Genomic DNA, 19,011 nt, shown 5'->3' on the forward strand with positions numbered 1-19,011 from the left:
AATCAAGTTTAGCTGGAAGTGTTCAGGTCAAAATAAAAGCCCTGGGGTGACCGAGCCTTTTCTACTGCTGCCCCCAGGCTCTGGAATAAGCTCCCCCCGAGATGCTTCTTATTTCTGACCTGGGCCTCTTTAAATCTGGGCTAAAAACATATTTATTTCAGATGGCTTTTAATACCCAGTAGTATGGTGACACTTTTATATTATCTTATTTAATTTTGTTGTATTTTATTGCGTTTACTATTATTTTATTGTTTTTTACTTATTCTTTTCTTTATTTATTATCTAAAGCACTTTTGTACCGAAATGGATTGTTGTAAAGGGCTGTATAAATAAATTACATTTACATTTACAAATCAGGAGAAGCTATAAGAGGATAGCAACGCAATTTCAGACACTGCATCCGTTCCCTCAGGGTCTGATTAACAAAGGGCAGCTTAAAAGAAAATCTGAGTCTGAGTTGAGGTCAGTTATCACTTTCTGCTCGTTAAATTTCAAGAAAACCATATCTAACCATACATTTAACAGCAAAAAGACTTATGAATGTGACCATCTGAACAAGCCCGATGACCTTCAGAAGCATCTTTGGACTGATTTAGTTTTAACAGTTTTTATCAATGAGCAAAAGCACATTCACAGAAAAAAGAATTTACTGAAAAGAACAACTTTCATTGGATTGATGAAAGTGGTGCTGCAGGGAATATTTCACTGGTTGCGAGAAAAAGCAACTTAAAAAGCTGCAAAATCTGGAAGCAAACATCAGTTCTCCTAAAAAGTTCGAGATGAAACCCAAATGGAATCTACAGCTGGATAATGACACTCAACACACCTCTAAACTGAGTACTTTAAAAGGTTCAAGCTAAAGATTTAGTATTTGCCATCAGCCTTCAGATACAAACGTTATTAAAAATGTGGGGACAGATCAGGATGTACAACACGGCATACTTTGGTCTGTGGTGTGTTGGACATCCTGTTCAAGAGCCTCACAGCATAGAGCCGCTTTGTTAGAAATACAAATATTTAAAAAACACCCCAAACAAGAACAGGAACCCCAAAAAAGTCTTTACAAGCGCTGTAACTGTACTATCGTAACTATACCATCATAACTAAACCCATCCATCCATTTTCTATACCGTCAATCCGTCAGTCGGGTAGCGGGGGGGCTGGAGTCTATCCCAGCAGTCATCGGGCGAAAGGCGGGGTCACCCTGGACAGGTCGCCAGTCTATCACAGGGCCACATAGAGACAAACGAGACAAACAACCATGCACGCTTCACAACTAAACCATCGTAACTGTACCATCATAAGTAAACCATCGTAACTGTACCATCATAACTAAACCATCGTAACTACACTATCTGAACTACACTATCGGAATTACACTATCGGAACTGTACTTTTGTAACTATACCATCATAACTAAACCATCATAACTATACCATCATAACTATACCATCATAACTAAACCATCATAACTATACCATCATAACTAAACCATCATAACTAAACCATCATAACTATACCATCATAACTAAACCATCATAACTAAACCATCATAACTATACCATCATAACTAAACCATCATAACTAAACCATCATAACTAAACCATCATAACTATACCATCGTAACTAAACCATCATAACTAAACCATCATAACTAAACCATCGTAACTAAACCATCGTAACTAAACCATCATAACTAAACCATCATAACTATACCATCATAACTAAACCATCATAACTATACCATCATAACTATACCATCATAACTAAACCATCATAACTATACCATCATAACTAAACCATCATAACTAAACCATCATAACTATACCATCGTAACTAAACCATCATAACTAAACCATCATAACTAAACCATCGTAACTAAACCATCATAACTAAACCATCATAACTAAACCATCATAACTAAACCATCATAACTATACCATTGTAACTAAACCATCGTAACTAAACCATCATAACTAAACCATCATAACTAAACCATCATAACTAAACCATCGTAACTAAACCATCGTAACTAAACCATCATAACTAAACCATCGTAACTAAACCATCATAACTAAACCATCGTACCGACACTATCGTAACTACACTATCGTAACTGTACTTTTGCAACTATACCATCATAACTAAACCATCATAACTAAACCATCATAACTAAACCATCATAACTAAACCATTGTAACTAAACCATCGTAACTAAACCATCATAACTAAACCATCATAACTAAACCATCATAACTAAACCATCGTAACTAAACCATCGTAACTAAACCATCATAACTAAACCATCATAACTAAACCATCGTACCGACACTATCGTAACTACACTATCGTAACTGTACTTTTGCAACTATACCATCATAACTAAACCATCATAACTAAACCATCATAACTAAACCATCATAACTAAACCATTGTAACTAAACCATCGTAACTAAACCATCATAACTAAACCATCATAACTAAACCATTGTAACTAAACCATCGTAACTAAACCATCATAACTAAACCATCGTAACTAAACCATCGTAACTAAACCATCATAACTAAACCATCGTAACTAAACCATCATAACTAAACCATCGTAACTAAACCATCGTAACTAAACCATCATAACTATACCATCATAACTAAACCATCATAACTAAACCATCATAACTACACTATCGGAACTGTACTTTTGCAACTAAACCATCATAACTACACTATCGTAACTAAACCATCATAACTAAACCATCATAACTAAACCATTGTAACTAAACCATCGTAACTAAACCATCATAACTAAACCATCATAACTAAACCATTGTAACTATACCATCATAACTAAACCATCATAACTAAACCATCATAACTATACCATCGTAACTAAACCATCGTAACTAAACCATCATAACTAAACCATCATAACTAAACCATCGTAACTAAACCATCGTAACTAAACCATCGTAACTAAACCATCATAACTAAACCATCGTAACTACACTATCATAACTACACTATCGGAACTGTACTTTTGCAACTAAACCATCATAACTACACTATCGTAACTAAACCATCATAACTAAACCATCATAACTAAACCATTGTAACTAAACCATCGTAACTAAACCATCATAACTAAACCATCATAACTAAACCATTGTAACTATACCATCATAACTAAACCATCATAACTAAACCATCATAACTATACCATCGTAACTAAACCATCATAACTAAACCATCATAACTAAACCATCATAACTAAACCATCATAACTAAACCATCGTAACTACACTATCATAACTACACTATCGGAACTGTACTTTTGCAACTAAACCATCATAACTACACTATCGTAACTAAACCATCATAACTAAACCATCATAACTAAACCATTGTAACTAAACCATCGTAACTAAACCATCATAACTAAACCATCATAACTAAACCATCATAACTATACCATCATAACTAAACCATCATAACTAAACCATCGTAACTAAACCATCGTAACTATACCATCATAACTAAACCATCATAACTAAACCATCGTAACTAAACCATCGTAACTAAACCATCATAACTAAACCATCATAACTAAACCATCATAACCAAACCATTGTAACTATACCATCATAACTAAACCATCATAACTAAACCATCATAACTAAACCATCATAACTATACCATCGTAACTAAACCATCGTAACTAAACCATCATAACTAAACCATCGTAACTACACTATCATAACTACACTATCGGAACTGTACTTTTGCAACTATACCATCATAACTAAACCATCATAACTAAACCATCATAACTAAACCATCATAACTAAACCATCATAACTAAACCATCGTAACTAAACCATCATAACTAAACCATCATAACTATACCATCGTAACTAAACCATCGTAACTAAACCATCATAACTAAACCATCGTAACTAAACCATCATAACTAAACCATCATAACTAAACCATCGTAACTAAACCATCGTAACTAAACCATCGTAACAATACTGTTTAGCAAAACACAAAGTAAACTAAAGACTGATGCAGAGTTATTTTTTAAACTGACCTAATGAATGATTACAAATATTTTTGTCTCACACAGTTTACAAATCAACCCGAAGGCATCGTGAATCATTGCTTAGTTGATTCAGTTTTCAGTTCACAGATGAACTTTTCAGGCAGTTTAGGTGAAAAGAGGATTCAGAACCATGTGGACCCAGCAGGATCATTCAGGATCCGTGCTCAGGCCGCCGTCTGGTTCAAACCGGGGACGCTGTTGGTTTGAGGCCACCTCACTGCTGTGTCTCAGCTGGTTTCCCAGGCAACCAAGAAGAGAGGAGTTTGAGTTTCTGCTTATCTGGGTGCACCACAGCCGTTCTTCCTCCCTTGCATCTCAGCCCTCTTTCTTCTCTCTCCTCAGCGACTGGGGCAGCTGGTGGGAGGCGGTGGGTGTTGTAGCTTAGCAACTCCCTCAGCGGATGGCGATTGATATGCAGCTTTGTTCAAGTGTTTCTCTCTCTGAGCCAGAGAGGGGGATGCCTGAACAAAGCGGGCCTTATTGAGGCCTCCCCTCCTCCTTCTCTTTGCCCAGGCACAACGATGTAGGAGGACAAATATTTCAGCTCAAAGGAAGAAGCTCAGCTTACAGCAGCAGCCCTTAAAGTGAAACTCACAGACTGCAGACTATGGGAGGCCTACAGGTGTCTTCAGCTAAATTAAAGCTTTCAGAATTTACGATTTATACTCCTAACTTCCTCACTGACTTCACTTGATAACCCTGGAAGTCAACAGTTAACCTCTTTACTGCTTCATTCTTTATCTGGTTAAACCCTGGTGTCTGTGATAGAAACACAATATGAGGGAAAGTTGCATCGTAATCAGAAGATCCGGTTCATCTGTGAATCAGGCGCAGAGACTGTGTTTATTACAGTTTCCAATGCACAAAACTCGTCCCACAACTTTGAGAAAACACATAGAAAAGTGGTGGATGATGGATAATGTTCTACTGTGACTTATAGTAATGATTTATAAGGCGTAATGGATTAAAAAAATGGACTTTATGGATTCGAAAACCCATAGAGAACGATGGGAATTTTCTGAAACGTGAGGAACGCCCTCTGCAGCCCCACAGCTCAGACACACCATAGCTGACCTAATCAATATCTTTGTAACGATGAGGATTTTTACACAAAAATAATCCTAATTTAAACTACCCTTCAGCCCACAGTTTTTTTCTTCAGACATAAAAACATTTTGCCCTCTTTCCCCCGATGGGACTGTCATTGTGATGGACCTTTTGTTTTTTTCTGAAATCCCTCGAGTGAAAAGTGTTCCCCAAACTCCACATCAGGCCCATTATATTCGAGCACTTTGAGCCTCTTTAACCTGCCATAAAAGCTCTAAAACACACAGCAGAAAACTAATAAACCAATCTGAGGATCCAGCAGAAGGTTCCGCAGCTCACACTTCAGGATGGTTTTTATATAACATTAGTTTTCATGCAGCATTAGTTTGTCCTTTGCTACATTTCCAGTTTGCATCTGTCTCCCTCTGTCTGCTCTACAGAGTGGTGCTGTGAGCTAACCTCCCCCCATCTGATGAAAAAGGTGGGAATCACCACTATGGTGATCTTTAGGTCATTCCTGCCCTGCGAAATATTCCATATCCTGCATGATCTCAGACACTTTGTCATCTCTGATCAGAACTAATCAAACACAATAACTGAGAGGCACAGCAGAATGAGCCCAAAATCACCTAAAAGGCACAGAAGAAGAATTCTTCTTTGTCTACTTAAAGGAATTTTCAAAGTAAATCATTCGAAAAATGTTGGCATCCTTGAGAAATGTGTTCGTTTCCCATGAAATTGCACATTTTAAGCCCAAATCGGCACCCTGTTTGTCCCAGATTCTCAGCCAAGTAAGGCCACGAGACACTCGGAACAGCTGCCTGCTTTCTCTTCCAGGAGGTCGAACTCTGAGCCAGCTCCAGCCCAAACAGAGCTGCCACATTTGGCTCCAGTTTGGAGGGGTGGACTTATTTAGCTCCACAATCAGCTGCAGCTTTGAAAAACTTCAACAAGAACCACAATCAGGTCTGTCAGGGCACCCTCAGCGAGAGTTCTGTAAACATGTAGATCATCGATGTGACCAGTTTGCATTTTATTAGTCTATAGAAATCCCTAAAATGCCTCTGAATCAGTCAGAATATGGCCACTTTATATTGCCACTTTTGTATTACCCTTGTGCTAAGAGGAGATCCTCACTTCTTAATAATTTAACTGCATTTTTTACTTATTTTTGACACCTCGAGCACATATTTTACAAAAGGGCGTGAGATGACAGTTATTTTGATCCATATAATGTGTGCAGATATGAGTCAATAACAATATTTATCACAGAACCATAACATATCTGTATCTAACATGCGTTTACACAGCAAATTATCTGGCAAAAACGGCTCTGTGTGAAGGTGGGAAGCAGGTAATAATGGTGATAAATATGATATGTGGATAGAAATATTGCGCTCGTGTCAGATGCTACACTGTGAACCAGGATATGGGATAATATGGTGATGTTTTTTTCTTTGTTGGGGTTTAAAATCTGCTTCTTCATGAATCACATGAGGCAGCATTCTGGTTTTATTTGCTTCAGTGTGGCTGGAGGCCGCTACTTCTTCCCTTTATCATCAGTTCTTTTTGTTAACTTTTTAAGGACAGAAAGTAAACAGATAAAAAACAGAATTAGCATTTCTTTTCTTCCCAAATTATTCTCAGTACAGTCTCACCTGTGGAGCCACATTCCATGATTGTAAATGATGAGATGGCCACTCATACCTGGACTGTTGTTATACTCCGTCAGGCCGAATCATTGTAGATTTTTGTGTCTATATCACCTGTAATCATGACCTTTTAACAACTAATCTTAACCAGAATCGTTGAAGAATGAGTTTCAAACCATCTCTGGTGCAAAAGGGTTCAGAGTGGAGCAACAGTCCATTGATTAAACCTTTCTGCCATCCCCTCATTCCTCTCTATTCTCCTTATAAGCCTCAGCGGCCATTTCTCTTGTGTAACTGAACACGGGAGAATAGACATGGAACATCGACATGTTCACAGAGAATCAGTAAGCTGTTAACATACTGTACTGAGAACAGGGTAAGGAAGACATAGCTGCTCAGTTTTTTAGTCTTTATGCATTTGGCAGATGCTTTTATCCAGGTAGGGTAAAGGGAGTCTTGCCTAAGGACCCCTACTGGAGGTAATACCTTTCATGCAGGGGGATTTGAACCCAGGTGTCCCACACAAAAGGTGGCAATCACACCACCACACTATCCAGTTGAATGTGAAGCTGGAAACTGGGAGATTCTGCACTGCTATATTTCATGTTCTGTCCTGAGATCGAGCCGGGCAGCAATGGAGTGACTTACAGATCCAGTGTGTGTTCTTAGAAAACCAGCGGGTGAAACTGTGTAGATTTATTTATTTATCCAGTATATCTGCTTATTTTTTGGTCATCGGAGAGCTTAGCCACGGATAAATCCTCCTCTGATGTGAATCACATTCAGCAGTGTCCTGTTAGGCAGTTTTATTTCTCCCTGAGAAAGCAAATACATGGCCTGCCCGTCTCCACCTTTCAGTGGCTAACAGTAGCTGCCTTCACTGGATCATCAGGTCAGGAGTAGTTATTCTGCACTTACACCTGATGTCAAGCACGAAACAGGCACTTTGTGAACAGCAAAAGTTTCTGTATTTTTTAAAAACTGAATTTGTATCTTCTATTCATCCATCTTCTTTACCTGCTTAATCAAAATCAGGGTTGTGGGGGGGGGTTGGAGCCTGTCGAAGCTGTCATTGGGCGAGAGGCGGGGTACAGCCTGAACAGGTCACCGGTCCATCACGGGGCCTCACAGACACAAACGAGACAAACATCCACGCTCACTCTTATGGACAATTTAGTCACCAGTTCAGCTGACATGCAGGTTTTAAGGAAGCCGGAGTACCCGGAGAACCCAGAGAACCCACGGATACACGGGGAGAACATGCAGACTCAGTATCCGAACAGTTGAATTCAAGTTTAATAATGTTAATGCCTTCAAAAAATTAGATACAATGAACGAGACACTGAACTCATCATTCAGAGTGTAAACCAGGGTGAGCAGCCACTGACCAAAAAGCACAATAAAACCACCAAAAAACTAAAAAAAGATTAAAAAAACAGAGCGACTGAAACACAACCGCACCCCACATGAACTTTAGGAACAAAAAGGGAGGAACCACACACCAGAAAACGAACAAATAAAGAAATCATACAAAGAAAATGGCGTCCACCGATCAGCCCAACACAGAGTTTCAGTGAGAACCTTAAAGTGACACCAGAAAACCACAGGGATCGATGATTTATTTTGTATTCCAGCAGTATTTGAACATATTTAAAGGAAATCTGATTCTCATGAACATTCTTCATTTAACAGTAAAAATCCTAAATAAACATAAGAGGATGTGAAAGTAAAGGCATAAACTGTATTTCTGTTATGGAACATTTCTGTGATGTCATCACTTGTTTTTTCTCCCATTATTGTACAATATTTCCCTGTTTACAGTGTAATGTGACATCAGTTTTGGCCTTCAGTGCTGTTAATGAGGGGGAGAACGATGGATAAACTTTGCATAAAGCATCCAGATTTCAGTGTAAAACAAACTGAGCCAAAACCAAAAGGGAAACTTAACTCGGGGCCCTTCAGGAGCTTGTAGAACTCATTATTTTGAGATAAACAGAGCAGTCTTTTAGCCAGAGAAAACCTGGTAGTTTAGCCACTCTGCAGACGTACAAGCACTCACATGCATGTGCAGCTGGACCGCTGTAGTGAAACAGAACAGCTCAGGTTAAAACACTCGGACTGAGAGTAGAATATGCTGATATGTCCTCAGCTTCTTACTGCAACAACAAAGCATTGAATCAGAGGAGAAACCTTGTTGTTTCACAGCTGTTGCATTTTAAAACCTCTGCACAACCTACAGGGGGATGTCTCCTGTCCAGATGTTGTATAAATAGCACCAAAGTGTAACTTTTTCTCTGTTTAAGGACAAAAGATGAGCACCGACCGACTGAGAACATTTAAAACAAAACAGCAAATGAAATCGCCGACACTGCAAACCGACCAATCAGAAAAGGAAGAAGAAGAAGCTGAGAAAGTTCTGGAAATACTCGGCTAAGTGAAGAATTCTTGTCTGTTCTCCCGAGCAACAGTTCACAGAGCGTCTGTGTTCATTATGTCTGCAGAAGCTCAAAGGCCAACTGTTATTGTGAAGCTGTGACCTTCAGTAATCGAATGATAACAAAAAGCAGCGTCACAGTCAGGCATGAAGAGCCTTTTCCTTCAGTGGGTGTTCAGAGCACAGCTGAGTGGCATTCCTCCCAGTTCAGAGCACACAGGAACCATTCCTCCCAGTTCAGAGCACACAGGAACCATACAGGAACCATACAGGAACCATTCCTCCCAGTTCAGAGCACACAGGAACCATACAGGAACCATTCCTCCCAGTTCAGAGCACACAGGAACCATTCCTCCCAGTTCAGAGCACACAGTAACCACACAGGAACCATTCCTCCCAGTTCAGAGCACACAGGAACCATACAGGAACCATTCCTCCCAGTTCAGAGCACACAGGAACCATACAGGAACCATTCCTCCCAGTTCAGAGCACACAGGAACCATTCCTCCCAGTTCAGAGCACACAGTAACCACACAGGAACCATTCCTCCCAGTCCAGAGCACACAGGAACCATTCCTCCCAGTTCAGAGCACACAGGAACCATACAGGAACCATACAGGAACCATACAGGAACCATTCCTCCCAGTTCAGAGCACACAGGAACTATTCCTCCCAGTTCAGAGCACACAGGAACCATACAGGAACCATTCCTCCCAGTTCAGAGCACACAGGAACCATACAGGAATCATTCCTCCCAGTTCAGAGCACACAGGAACCATACAGGAACCATTCCTCCCAGTTCAGAGCACACAGGAACCACACAGGAACCATTCCTCCCAGTTCAGAGCACACAGGAACCATACAGGAACCATTCCTCCCAGTTCAGAGCACATAGGAACCATTCCTCCCAGTTCAGAGCACACAGGAACCATACAGGAACCATTCCTCCCAGTTCAGAGCACACAGGAACTATTCCTCCCAGTTCAGAGCACACAGGAACCATACAGGAACCATTCCTCCCAGTTCAGAGCACACAGGAACCATACAGGAATCATTCCTCCCAGTTCAGAGCACACAGGAACCATACAGGAACCATTCCTCCCAGTTCAGAGCACACAGGAACCACACAGGAACCATTCCTCCCAGTTCAGAGCACACAGGAACCATACAGGAACCATTCCTCCCAGTTCAGAGCACATAGGAACCATTCCTCCCAGTTCAGAGCACACAGAAACCATTCCTCCCAGTTCAGAGCACACAGGAACCATTCCTCCCAGTTCAGAGCACACAGGAACCATACAGGAACCATTCCTCCCAGTTCAGAGCACACAGGAACCACACAGGAACCATTCCTCCCAGTTCAGAGCACACAGGAACCATTCCTCCCAGTTCAGAGCACACAGGAACCATACAGGAACCATTCCTCCCAGTTCAGAGCACACAGGAACCATACAGGAACCATTCCTCCCAGTTCAGAGCACACAGGAACCATTCCTCCCAGTTCAGAGCACACAGGAACCATTCCTCCCAGTTCAGAGCACACAGGAACCATTCCTCCCAGTTCAGAGCACACAGAAACCATTCCTCCCAGTTCAGAACACACAGGAACCATTCCTCCCAGTTCAGAGCACACAGGAACCATTCCTCCCAGTTCAGAACACACAGGAACCATACAGGAACCATTCCTCCCAGTTCAGAGCACACAGGAACCACACAGGAACCATTCCTCCCAGTCCAGAGCACACAGGAACCATTCCTCCCAGTTCAGAGCACACAGGAACCATACAGGAACCATTCCTCCCAGTCCAGAGCACACAGGAACCACACAGGAACCACACAGGAACCATACAGGAACCATTCCTCCCAGTTCAGAGCACTCAGGAACCATTCCTCCCAGTTCAGAGCACACAGGAACCATTCCTCCCAGTTCAGAGCACACAGGAACCATACAGGAACCATTCCTCTAAGTAAAGTTAATCCAAAAAACAACTAAAGTTGCACCAAATTTCTTGTTCTCCTTCTGGCAGCATCAGAGAGCGTTTGGACCGACTCATTTGATCCTTTTTTAATCATCACAGTCTGAATATTTCCAGAAGACTCAACCCTGCGTTAGTTCTGTTTTAAACCCGCTGGACTCCTGGTAGTTCGAGGACAGTCGGCTGTTCACAGAAGACATGATGGTGCAGATGTCTGATGAATGAATACTTCTGCAGAGGAGCTCTATAGAACTTAATTTAGAAGCTCCGGGTGCAGAGCCTGTTGGATCAGTTCATTACTGGAAATCATCCTTTCACTGAATTTATTGTTTGATTAATCAGAAAAATGATACAAGATATGTCCGAGCTTCACATTGTTGATTCTTCTGCAATCAGCAAGTCATAAAAACCTTAAAATTCTTAACAGATTCTGAAAAGATGAACAGAGTCAGAGTAAGAAAAGGTTCTACAGGTAAAAAAAGAAAAATATTCACAAGTAAAAACGTTTTTTCTGCTACAGAAAATCACATTCTATTAAAAAAACAGTCATGAAATAAAAAAGAGATCAAAGCAGCATTAAAATACTATTTTAAAATGTTCTGAAACATCAGAAGGTCTTCATCTGTCCTCAAATGATCCGGTTTGTCCTTCACACGGTACTCAGAGCATGTAATGTTTTATATCCTGAATGTTACAGATTACAGAAACCAAGTGAAATGCATCTACGTCCTGTTCTAAAGAAAGAAAACACAGTTCTCAGATCTGTTCTACGGTGGCTCGACACCATCGCTTTAAAGGATCATTACAATTTATTTCTACGAGGAGTTTAAAAAAAGAAACTGAGATCTGAGAAAACTCTGATTTATACATGACAAAGAATAGGAGACGTGTAGCTGCCACGTTATGATAATAAAGGATTATAAGGGTGTTATTTACTGCCTTACACGCATCCTGGGGATGCTCGTTAGATACAGTGAAAGTAAAAAGAATAAACCTTTTAAGAGTATAAATGTAACTCTGTTGTGTGGTTAGTTGTTCCATGTAGACTCGGTACCTGACTGTTCTCGGTCTGTTTCCTCCATATTTACACACCGTCATCTCTTATTCAACATCTTTGCACTCAGGGTCTGTTTCAGTGGATCTGTTTCAGTGGATCTGTGTCAGAGGATCTATGTACGAGGATCCGTTTCAGAGGATCTGTTTCAGATGATCCATTTCAGAGGATCCGTTTTAGAGGATCTGTTTCAGTGGATCTGTGTCAGAGGATCTATGTACGAGGATCCGTTTCAGAGGATCTGTTTCAGAGGATCTGTTTCAGAGGATCCTTTTCAAAGGATCTGTTTCAGATGATCCATTTCAGAGGATCCGTTTTAGAGGATCTGTTTCAGTGGATCTGTGTCAGAGGATCTATGTACGAGGATCCGTTTCAGAGGATCTGTTTCAGAGGATCTGTTTCAGAGGATCCGTTTCAGAGGATCTGTTTCAGTGGATCTGTGTACGAGGATCTGTTTCAGAGGATCTGTTTCAGATGATCCATTTCAGAGGATCTGTTTCAGTGGATCTGTTTCAGAGGATCTGTTTCAGTGGATCTGTGTACGAGGATCTGTTTCAGTGGATCTGTGTACGAGGATCTGTTTCAGAGGATCCATTTCAGAGGATCTGTTTCAGTGGATCTGTTTCAGAGGATCCTTTTCAGAGGATCTGTGTCACAGGATCTGTTTCAGAAGATCTGTTTCAGAGGATCTGTTTCAGAGGATCCTTTTCAGAGGATCTGTGTCAGAGGATCTGTTTCAGAGGATCCATTTCAGAGGATCTGTTTCAGTGGATCTGTGTACGAGGATCTGTTTCAGAGGATCCATTTCAGAGGATCTGTTTCAGTGGATCTGTGTACGAGGATCTGTTTCAGATGATCTGGTTCAGAGGATCCTTTTCAGAAGATCTGTTTCAGAGGATCCTTTACAGAAGATCTGTTTCAGAGGATCTGTGTACGAGGATCTGTTTCAGAGGATCCTTTTCAGAGGATCTGTGTCAGAGGATCTGTTTCAGAGGCTCTGTTTCAAAGGATCTGTGTACAAGGATCTGTTTCAGAGGATCCATTTCAGAGGATCTGTTTCAGATGATCTGTTTCAGAGGATCCTTTTCAGAAGATCTTTTTCAGAGGATCCTTTTCAGAAGATCTGTTTCAGAGGATCTGTGTACGAGGATCTGTTTCAGAGGATCCTTTTCAGAAGATCTGTGTACGAGGATCTGTTTCAGAGGATCCTTTTCAGAGGATCTGTGTCAGAGGCTCTGTTTCAAAGGATCTGTGTACAAGGATCTGTTTCAGAGGATCCATTTCAGAGGATCTGTTTCAGTGGATCTGTTTCAGATGATCTGTTTCAGAGGATCCTTTTCAGAGGATCTGTGTACGAGGATCTGTTTCAGAGGATCCTTTTCAGAGGATCCTTTTCAGAGGATCTGTTTCAGAGGATCCTTTTCAGAAGATCTGTTTCAGAGGCTCTGTTTCAGAGGATCTGTTTCAGAGGATCTGTGTACAAGGATCTGTTTCAAAGGATCTGTGTACAAGGATCTGTTTCAGAGGATCTGTTTCAAAGGATCTGTGTACAAGGATCTGTTTCAGAGGATCCATTTCAGATCTACAGGTTTTTGATCCTTTTTAACTCGGCATGTTAACTTGTTTTATTTATCCTCTCAGTTCATGTTTGATCTTTATGGGTTTTATATGTGATTCTTCTGAAGTGTGTCATAACTTCTCCTTAGTTAATAAAATAAAAATAATAATAATGATGAACTAATAGCTTCCAAATTAGTGAAGATTATTTAGGAGGGAGACGAGTTATTAAAGGAGAAATGAAGATTGATTTTGTTTATAATCTCATTATTTCATGTAATCTGATGAAATCAAAACATTATTGAATGTAAACAGTTTTTTGTACCATTTCTAAAATGCCTCATGTTCATGTTTGAGTTTAATTAAATTGTGAATAAACATAAAAGAGAAAAAACTCAAAGAATAAAGAATAATTCGTCTGATTCTGACTTTCTACAGACATTACAAAGTGCTGATGTGGCAGTTCTGTAACGCGTTGGTTTGTTTCTAAATTTCATCTCGGTTCTTTTTCTTCACAGATCTCAGCTTTTAACTCACTAAAACAAAATAAAACAACAATAAAAAATACAAAAATAAGAAAAGAAATGTGTTCTGGACACAGTTCTGGAGCTCAGCAGGGCGTCCCAAGAGCCGCTGAAGAGTCTTTCACCCTGTCGTAGGCGGCCGGTTCTGCCGGCAGCACGATCTTCATCGTCTCCTCCTTGCTGGAGGGAGACAGGGACGACGGCGAGGGCGAGGTGGGCGAGGAGAGGGCGGATGTGGCAGCAGTTGAGGCGGAGGACGAAGAGTTGCTGTCGGGGAGGCACTCCTCACAGCAGCAGCAGCAGCAGTCCATGAAGGCCTGGCCCAGTGAGCGGCACAGGCAGAGCAGCAACAGCGGCGTCACCGAGCAGCGCACGAACAGCAGGAACTGCTCCGCCAGAGCCAGAGCGGGCAGAACCAGAGCCGGGAGGGCGGCCCTCACCGCCCCAGACACGTAGGCCAGCGTGATGTTGCAAATGCTCTGTGGAAGGTTGCAGGTGATGTACAACAGGGTGAGCGCCATCACCGTGGAGCGCAGCCGGTGCTCCCTCACGTGCTGCTTCTTCTTCATGGAGGAGGAGGATGAGGAGGAGGAGGAGCTTCTGCCCGTCACCTTGTCACCGATGGGTTTCTGCGGCTGCCGCTGGGCCAACACCTGCCTTGTGACCAAGTCGCACGCCATGGTGAAGAGCAGCGGTAAACAGAGGTAGCAGCCGAAGAACCACCACATGCGGGCCTCGTGGTACGTCAGCACCAGGGCGTAGATGCTCTCCGGCAGCTCCTCGGAAGGCTCCCGAACACAAACATCCACCTTAAAGGTGTCGGTTCGGCCTCTCAAGGCTGCCATGAGCGAGCCGGCGGGCTGGTTCCGCTGCAGGTCCGAGGGCAGCGCCGGCAGGCTGACGGTTTCCTGCAGCAGCTGCCACAGCAGCAGCTCGGGGGCGGCCAGCACCATGGAGCCCAGCCAGATGACGAACAGCTTGGACAGGATGGACTGGCAGTGCTCCACCTTTGGAGCCTGGTGCGGGAAGGGTCCGGTGGCGGCGTGGAAGCGATCGATGCTCAGCGCACAGAGGCTGAATGTGGCCACGCCCAGAGAGGTCACCTGACAGAGAAACGACAAAGCGTGAGGAAACAAGAGGTGGCAGCACCAACCGCCGCTTTCATCCATCAGTTCCAGCATGAAAAAGTCTCCAAACCAGTTAAAACCCACAGACTTTTACTTCATGACGTCACCGAGCGGCTGCTTTCACAAGCCTTTGTGTTTCATTTCTGTGGGAATGAAGACAGCAGCTGTCAGTAACATCATTACCTCCCTGTTATTAAGCCGTTTCACTCCCATTTGTCTCAAACTAAGACTCGTTTCAGCCAAACTCATTTTCCAAAGCACAGCCGATGAGACACAAGGGCTCAAATGAAGCTTAAAAATATCATTTAAAATAATTAAAGTGACTTTTTGTCATTCAATAATTTCTCATTCTTTCGTGCACATGGAACCATTGGAAATATATCTCTTATTTATCAGCATTTGATTTATTTTGTGTTGATTTTCAGGATGTTTTAAAGTTTGATTCCGTATAAATCACCAGTTCTGTTCTGAGGCGTTCTGGTTCTGCTTTATTCACCATATTTAATACAATTATTCAGCCTTATTTAGCCAGATTCTGACTCAGTCTGAGGATTTCCAGACTTTTCCAGAAATAGTCTCGATCTGAAGGGTTTCTGAATACCGAAACCTGCTGCAGAAACACCTCATTTGGATACAACTTTGGGGAATTCCTCTGCTTTGCTGTGCTTAACTCGAAGAAAAGGTTGTGCAAGCTCCAGAACTGCGACTACAGGCTCAACAACGGCTTTCCATTAACATTCAGAGCAGAAACATGGAAATAAAACAGACTCAGGGGGGATGGAAAAGCCCATTACCCTGCATGCAGGGGACAGTTATTGGAGCCTCGTGCACATTAAAGTTGGTGGTTTTGGCCAGAAACACGGACTATCGTTACGGGGACTTGTCCTCCCTCTGAGTGCTTAATGACCTCGAAGAGTTAAGACACAACTCAAGATAATTAAGACAGAGCCTCAATTAGCATGAGAATAGTTGAACTAACAGAGCACAGAGACCGCTGGCAGCCGACCTGCTTTAAACACAGCTCAGTAAAAGAGCTATTTAACAAATACCCTCATTAATTAGCAGGAAATAGATTCACTCATTTGCATAAAAATGGTGGCAGCAACAAAGGCTGGAGGAGGCCGGCAGATTGACCCTGTTGAAGGCTGCTTCAGACAAGCTGTTATTACAAATTAGCAAAACTCCACTTCAGTGATCTGAAAGCTCTGAGCTGGTTTAGAGCCAAAAACAAGGACTTTCCAGGCTGCTTTCCAGGACAGAAACGCTACAGTTGTGCATCAGCAGCGTACATCTGGATGAAGTCAATCACCAGATTAATATCCGAGCTAAAAGCTGTCCTCAGAACATCTGCATGATGAAATGATTCCATCTTTTGATGCCGTCTAATCAATAAATGATTCAAAACTCTCCTTTTCTCTTTGGTTAATAATCGTTGGGGTTTGAAACGCCTTTGATCAAGTCTCATTTTTACTATTTTCCTCCTTTTTTATGATGTTAAACGACCGTTTAAAGGAATGATTTAAAGCAACGGTCCTTTTCCACAACATTTAAGACTGAATTTAATCAACTATTATTGACATTTCCATGACTGATAATAATGAAAAAACTGCTGGTTGTGTTTTTGTTCCTATTTTTTTTATTTGAAATGGAATATTTTGATAAATTGAACATATTTTAGTAAAAATTTACCTTTTTTTTTTTTAAATCCCAAAAACAAGTTAGAAATGAATAAATAGAACGATTTTTACTTGTAAGACTTCCACAAAATGTGTTGAAAATCAAATTCTGGGTGAAAACTAGTGCATCCTGGTTTCCTCCAAACTGAGCCGAACCACCAAGAACATTTATCTATTCGCCTATTTGTGTCTTTCCTCAGATCAACGGCAGTGTTTGTACTCGTCGGTCTGGATCTCACGGCCTGCAGCTGTGAACAAACGGCCCGGCTGTGTCTGGCTGTTTGGTTCAGTGGTCTGAGGAAGAAGAGCTGCTTCACGCGGGCCCCCAGACCTCGCCTGACGGTTCATAAACAGAAGTGAAGAGGTCAAACAGCCCATAACAGCACATTTGTTCAGAGTAAAGTCTGCTGGAACTGGGAACAAAGGCACAAACGGGCCATTCATCACAGACCTGGAGGTCCCCTAAACAAAGTGGAAATCATTTACAATGAGTCTAACATGGGGTGTAAACACAGCTCTGATGGGGCTGTTTCCACATGTCTTAATATTTGAGTTTTAGTGAAAATAAAGAAATCTGAAATACTTTGATCAGCATTTATTTCATTTCAGCCTGAAGTTGGTTTAAACTGTTGCAAAAAGTGAATATTATTCCTCAGAGATGAATCTGACCAATAAAACACTCTTATTGCAGCTCACATAAACCTTAATGTCGTTTTATTGCATTTCTTTTAGTTTTAACATGAATAATACGTTTTTAAAATCATTTAAGCCCTTCAAGTCCTTTAATTCATAGTGTTTAAACGTGTTTTCTAACACACAGGAGGTGATTATTAACGCAAATATGAGCTACTGCTGTGGAATAGATCAGCAGAGATATAAGAATAAAACTAATAAAAAATAAATCAGGTCCTCGTGACACTTTCTGCCATAAACCGAGTTAAAATAAATGATTCAAACTGCTGAAACGTCACTAAAATGTGCCGTCGGCTTATTTTGGGAACTTCTTATTGTTATTATATGCCAAATAAAGGGACACGTGCCCCTTCTCCGCGCGCACGTTCAACCTTTCCTCACCTCCAGGTAGGGCACGAGCCGGCAGGACAGGTCTCCTAACAACCGCTTCAAAGTCAGCTCGTGGAAGACGACCACGGGGAGGCAGAAGAAGAGCACGAGGAAGTCCCAGAAAGCCAGTCCCGCGAGGACACAGTTCCACGCGCTCTTCAGGTAGAAGTTGTGCCACACGATGCACATGAGCGCGAGGTTCCCCACGATGCCCGCGGCGAACAGGACGAGCGCGAGCAGCATCACCGCGTACGCCCAGTAGGAGCCGTCGGTGACGGGGAACAGCGGGTTGAGGAGTCCGGACGAGGAGTTCTTCAGCTGGGCTGCGGTGTTCCGGTGCGTCCGCGGTGTGGTGAAGTAGCCGCTCGGGTCATCGTACCGGCGTGGATGTCCGTGATTGTTCTGAGGAAGCGGGTCTCTTTTCCTGGAGCTCCCGTCTTTGGCTCCCCGAGCGACTCTTTTCAGGTTGTAAAGTCCGACACTTTCCACCCGGTTCAGAGAGTTCTTGTCCGGCGAGGCAGCATCCTCCGCCCGCTGTATCTCCGGCGCGGACTCGGTGTGAAACTCCGGAGCTGTGAGGACACTCCGGAGCTCCGCTGTCCGCAGAAAGAGAAGCAAAACGCACCAAAGCGGGTTCATTGTTGAGCTGAGTAACAGGTCCGAGTGTTAGGACTCTGTCACAGACATGTGCTGCAGCTAAACTTCACTCCTGAGGTTAAAATGTCCATGAAACAGTCTGTGGGACGGTCCCTCCTCCCTCTGGTCCTGATGGAGGGGTTTGAAGCTCAGAGAGTTCAGCAGCTTAT

At 42.2% G+C, this 19,011-nt stretch overlaps 2 protein-coding genes across 2 annotated transcripts in view; one reads left to right on the forward strand and one right to left on the reverse strand.

Moving 5' to 3' along the window:
* Positions 1–9,192: 9,192 nt before the first annotated feature.
* LOC140302894 (transmembrane protein 263) overlaps positions 9,193–19,011 on the forward strand; it is a 211,661-nt gene continuing 201,842 nt past the window's right edge. The window contains exon 1 of the mRNA XM_072381421.1: positions 9,193–9,208. The gene's annotated coding sequence lies outside the window, so the exon portion shown is untranslated. The remainder of the gene's footprint in view (positions 9,209–19,011) is intronic.
* Positions 11,515–18,968, reverse strand: gpr37l1a (G protein-coupled receptor 37 like 1a). Its single transcript, XM_072381416.1, has 2 exons — positions 18,218–18,968; positions 11,515–15,443 (listed from the first exon to the last, which is right to left on the reverse strand). Exons 1-2 carry the CDS (start codon positions 18,842–18,844, stop codon positions 14,427–14,429), a joined length of 1,644 nt encoding a protein of 547 aa, XP_072237517.1. The 5' UTR covers positions 18,845–18,968; the 3' UTR covers positions 11,515–14,426.

Source organism: Leuresthes tenuis, unplaced genomic scaffold (genome assembly GCF_036924035.1).
Source record: "Leuresthes tenuis unplaced genomic scaffold, fLeuTen1.0.hap1 SCAF_3, whole genome shotgun sequence".
Lineage (NCBI taxonomy): Eukaryota > Metazoa > Chordata > Actinopteri > Atheriniformes > Atherinopsidae > Leuresthes > Leuresthes tenuis.

Coding starts and splice junctions, on each gene's coding strand:
- gpr37l1a (XM_072381416.1), bottom strand. CDS start 18,844: ATGAACCCGCTTTGGTGCGTTTTGCTTCTCTTTCTGCGGACAGCGGAG. Junction 15,444..18,217: donor GGCTCGTGCCCTACCTGGAG/GTGAGGAAAGGT, acceptor TTTCTCTGTCAG/GTGACCTCTCTGGGCGTGGC.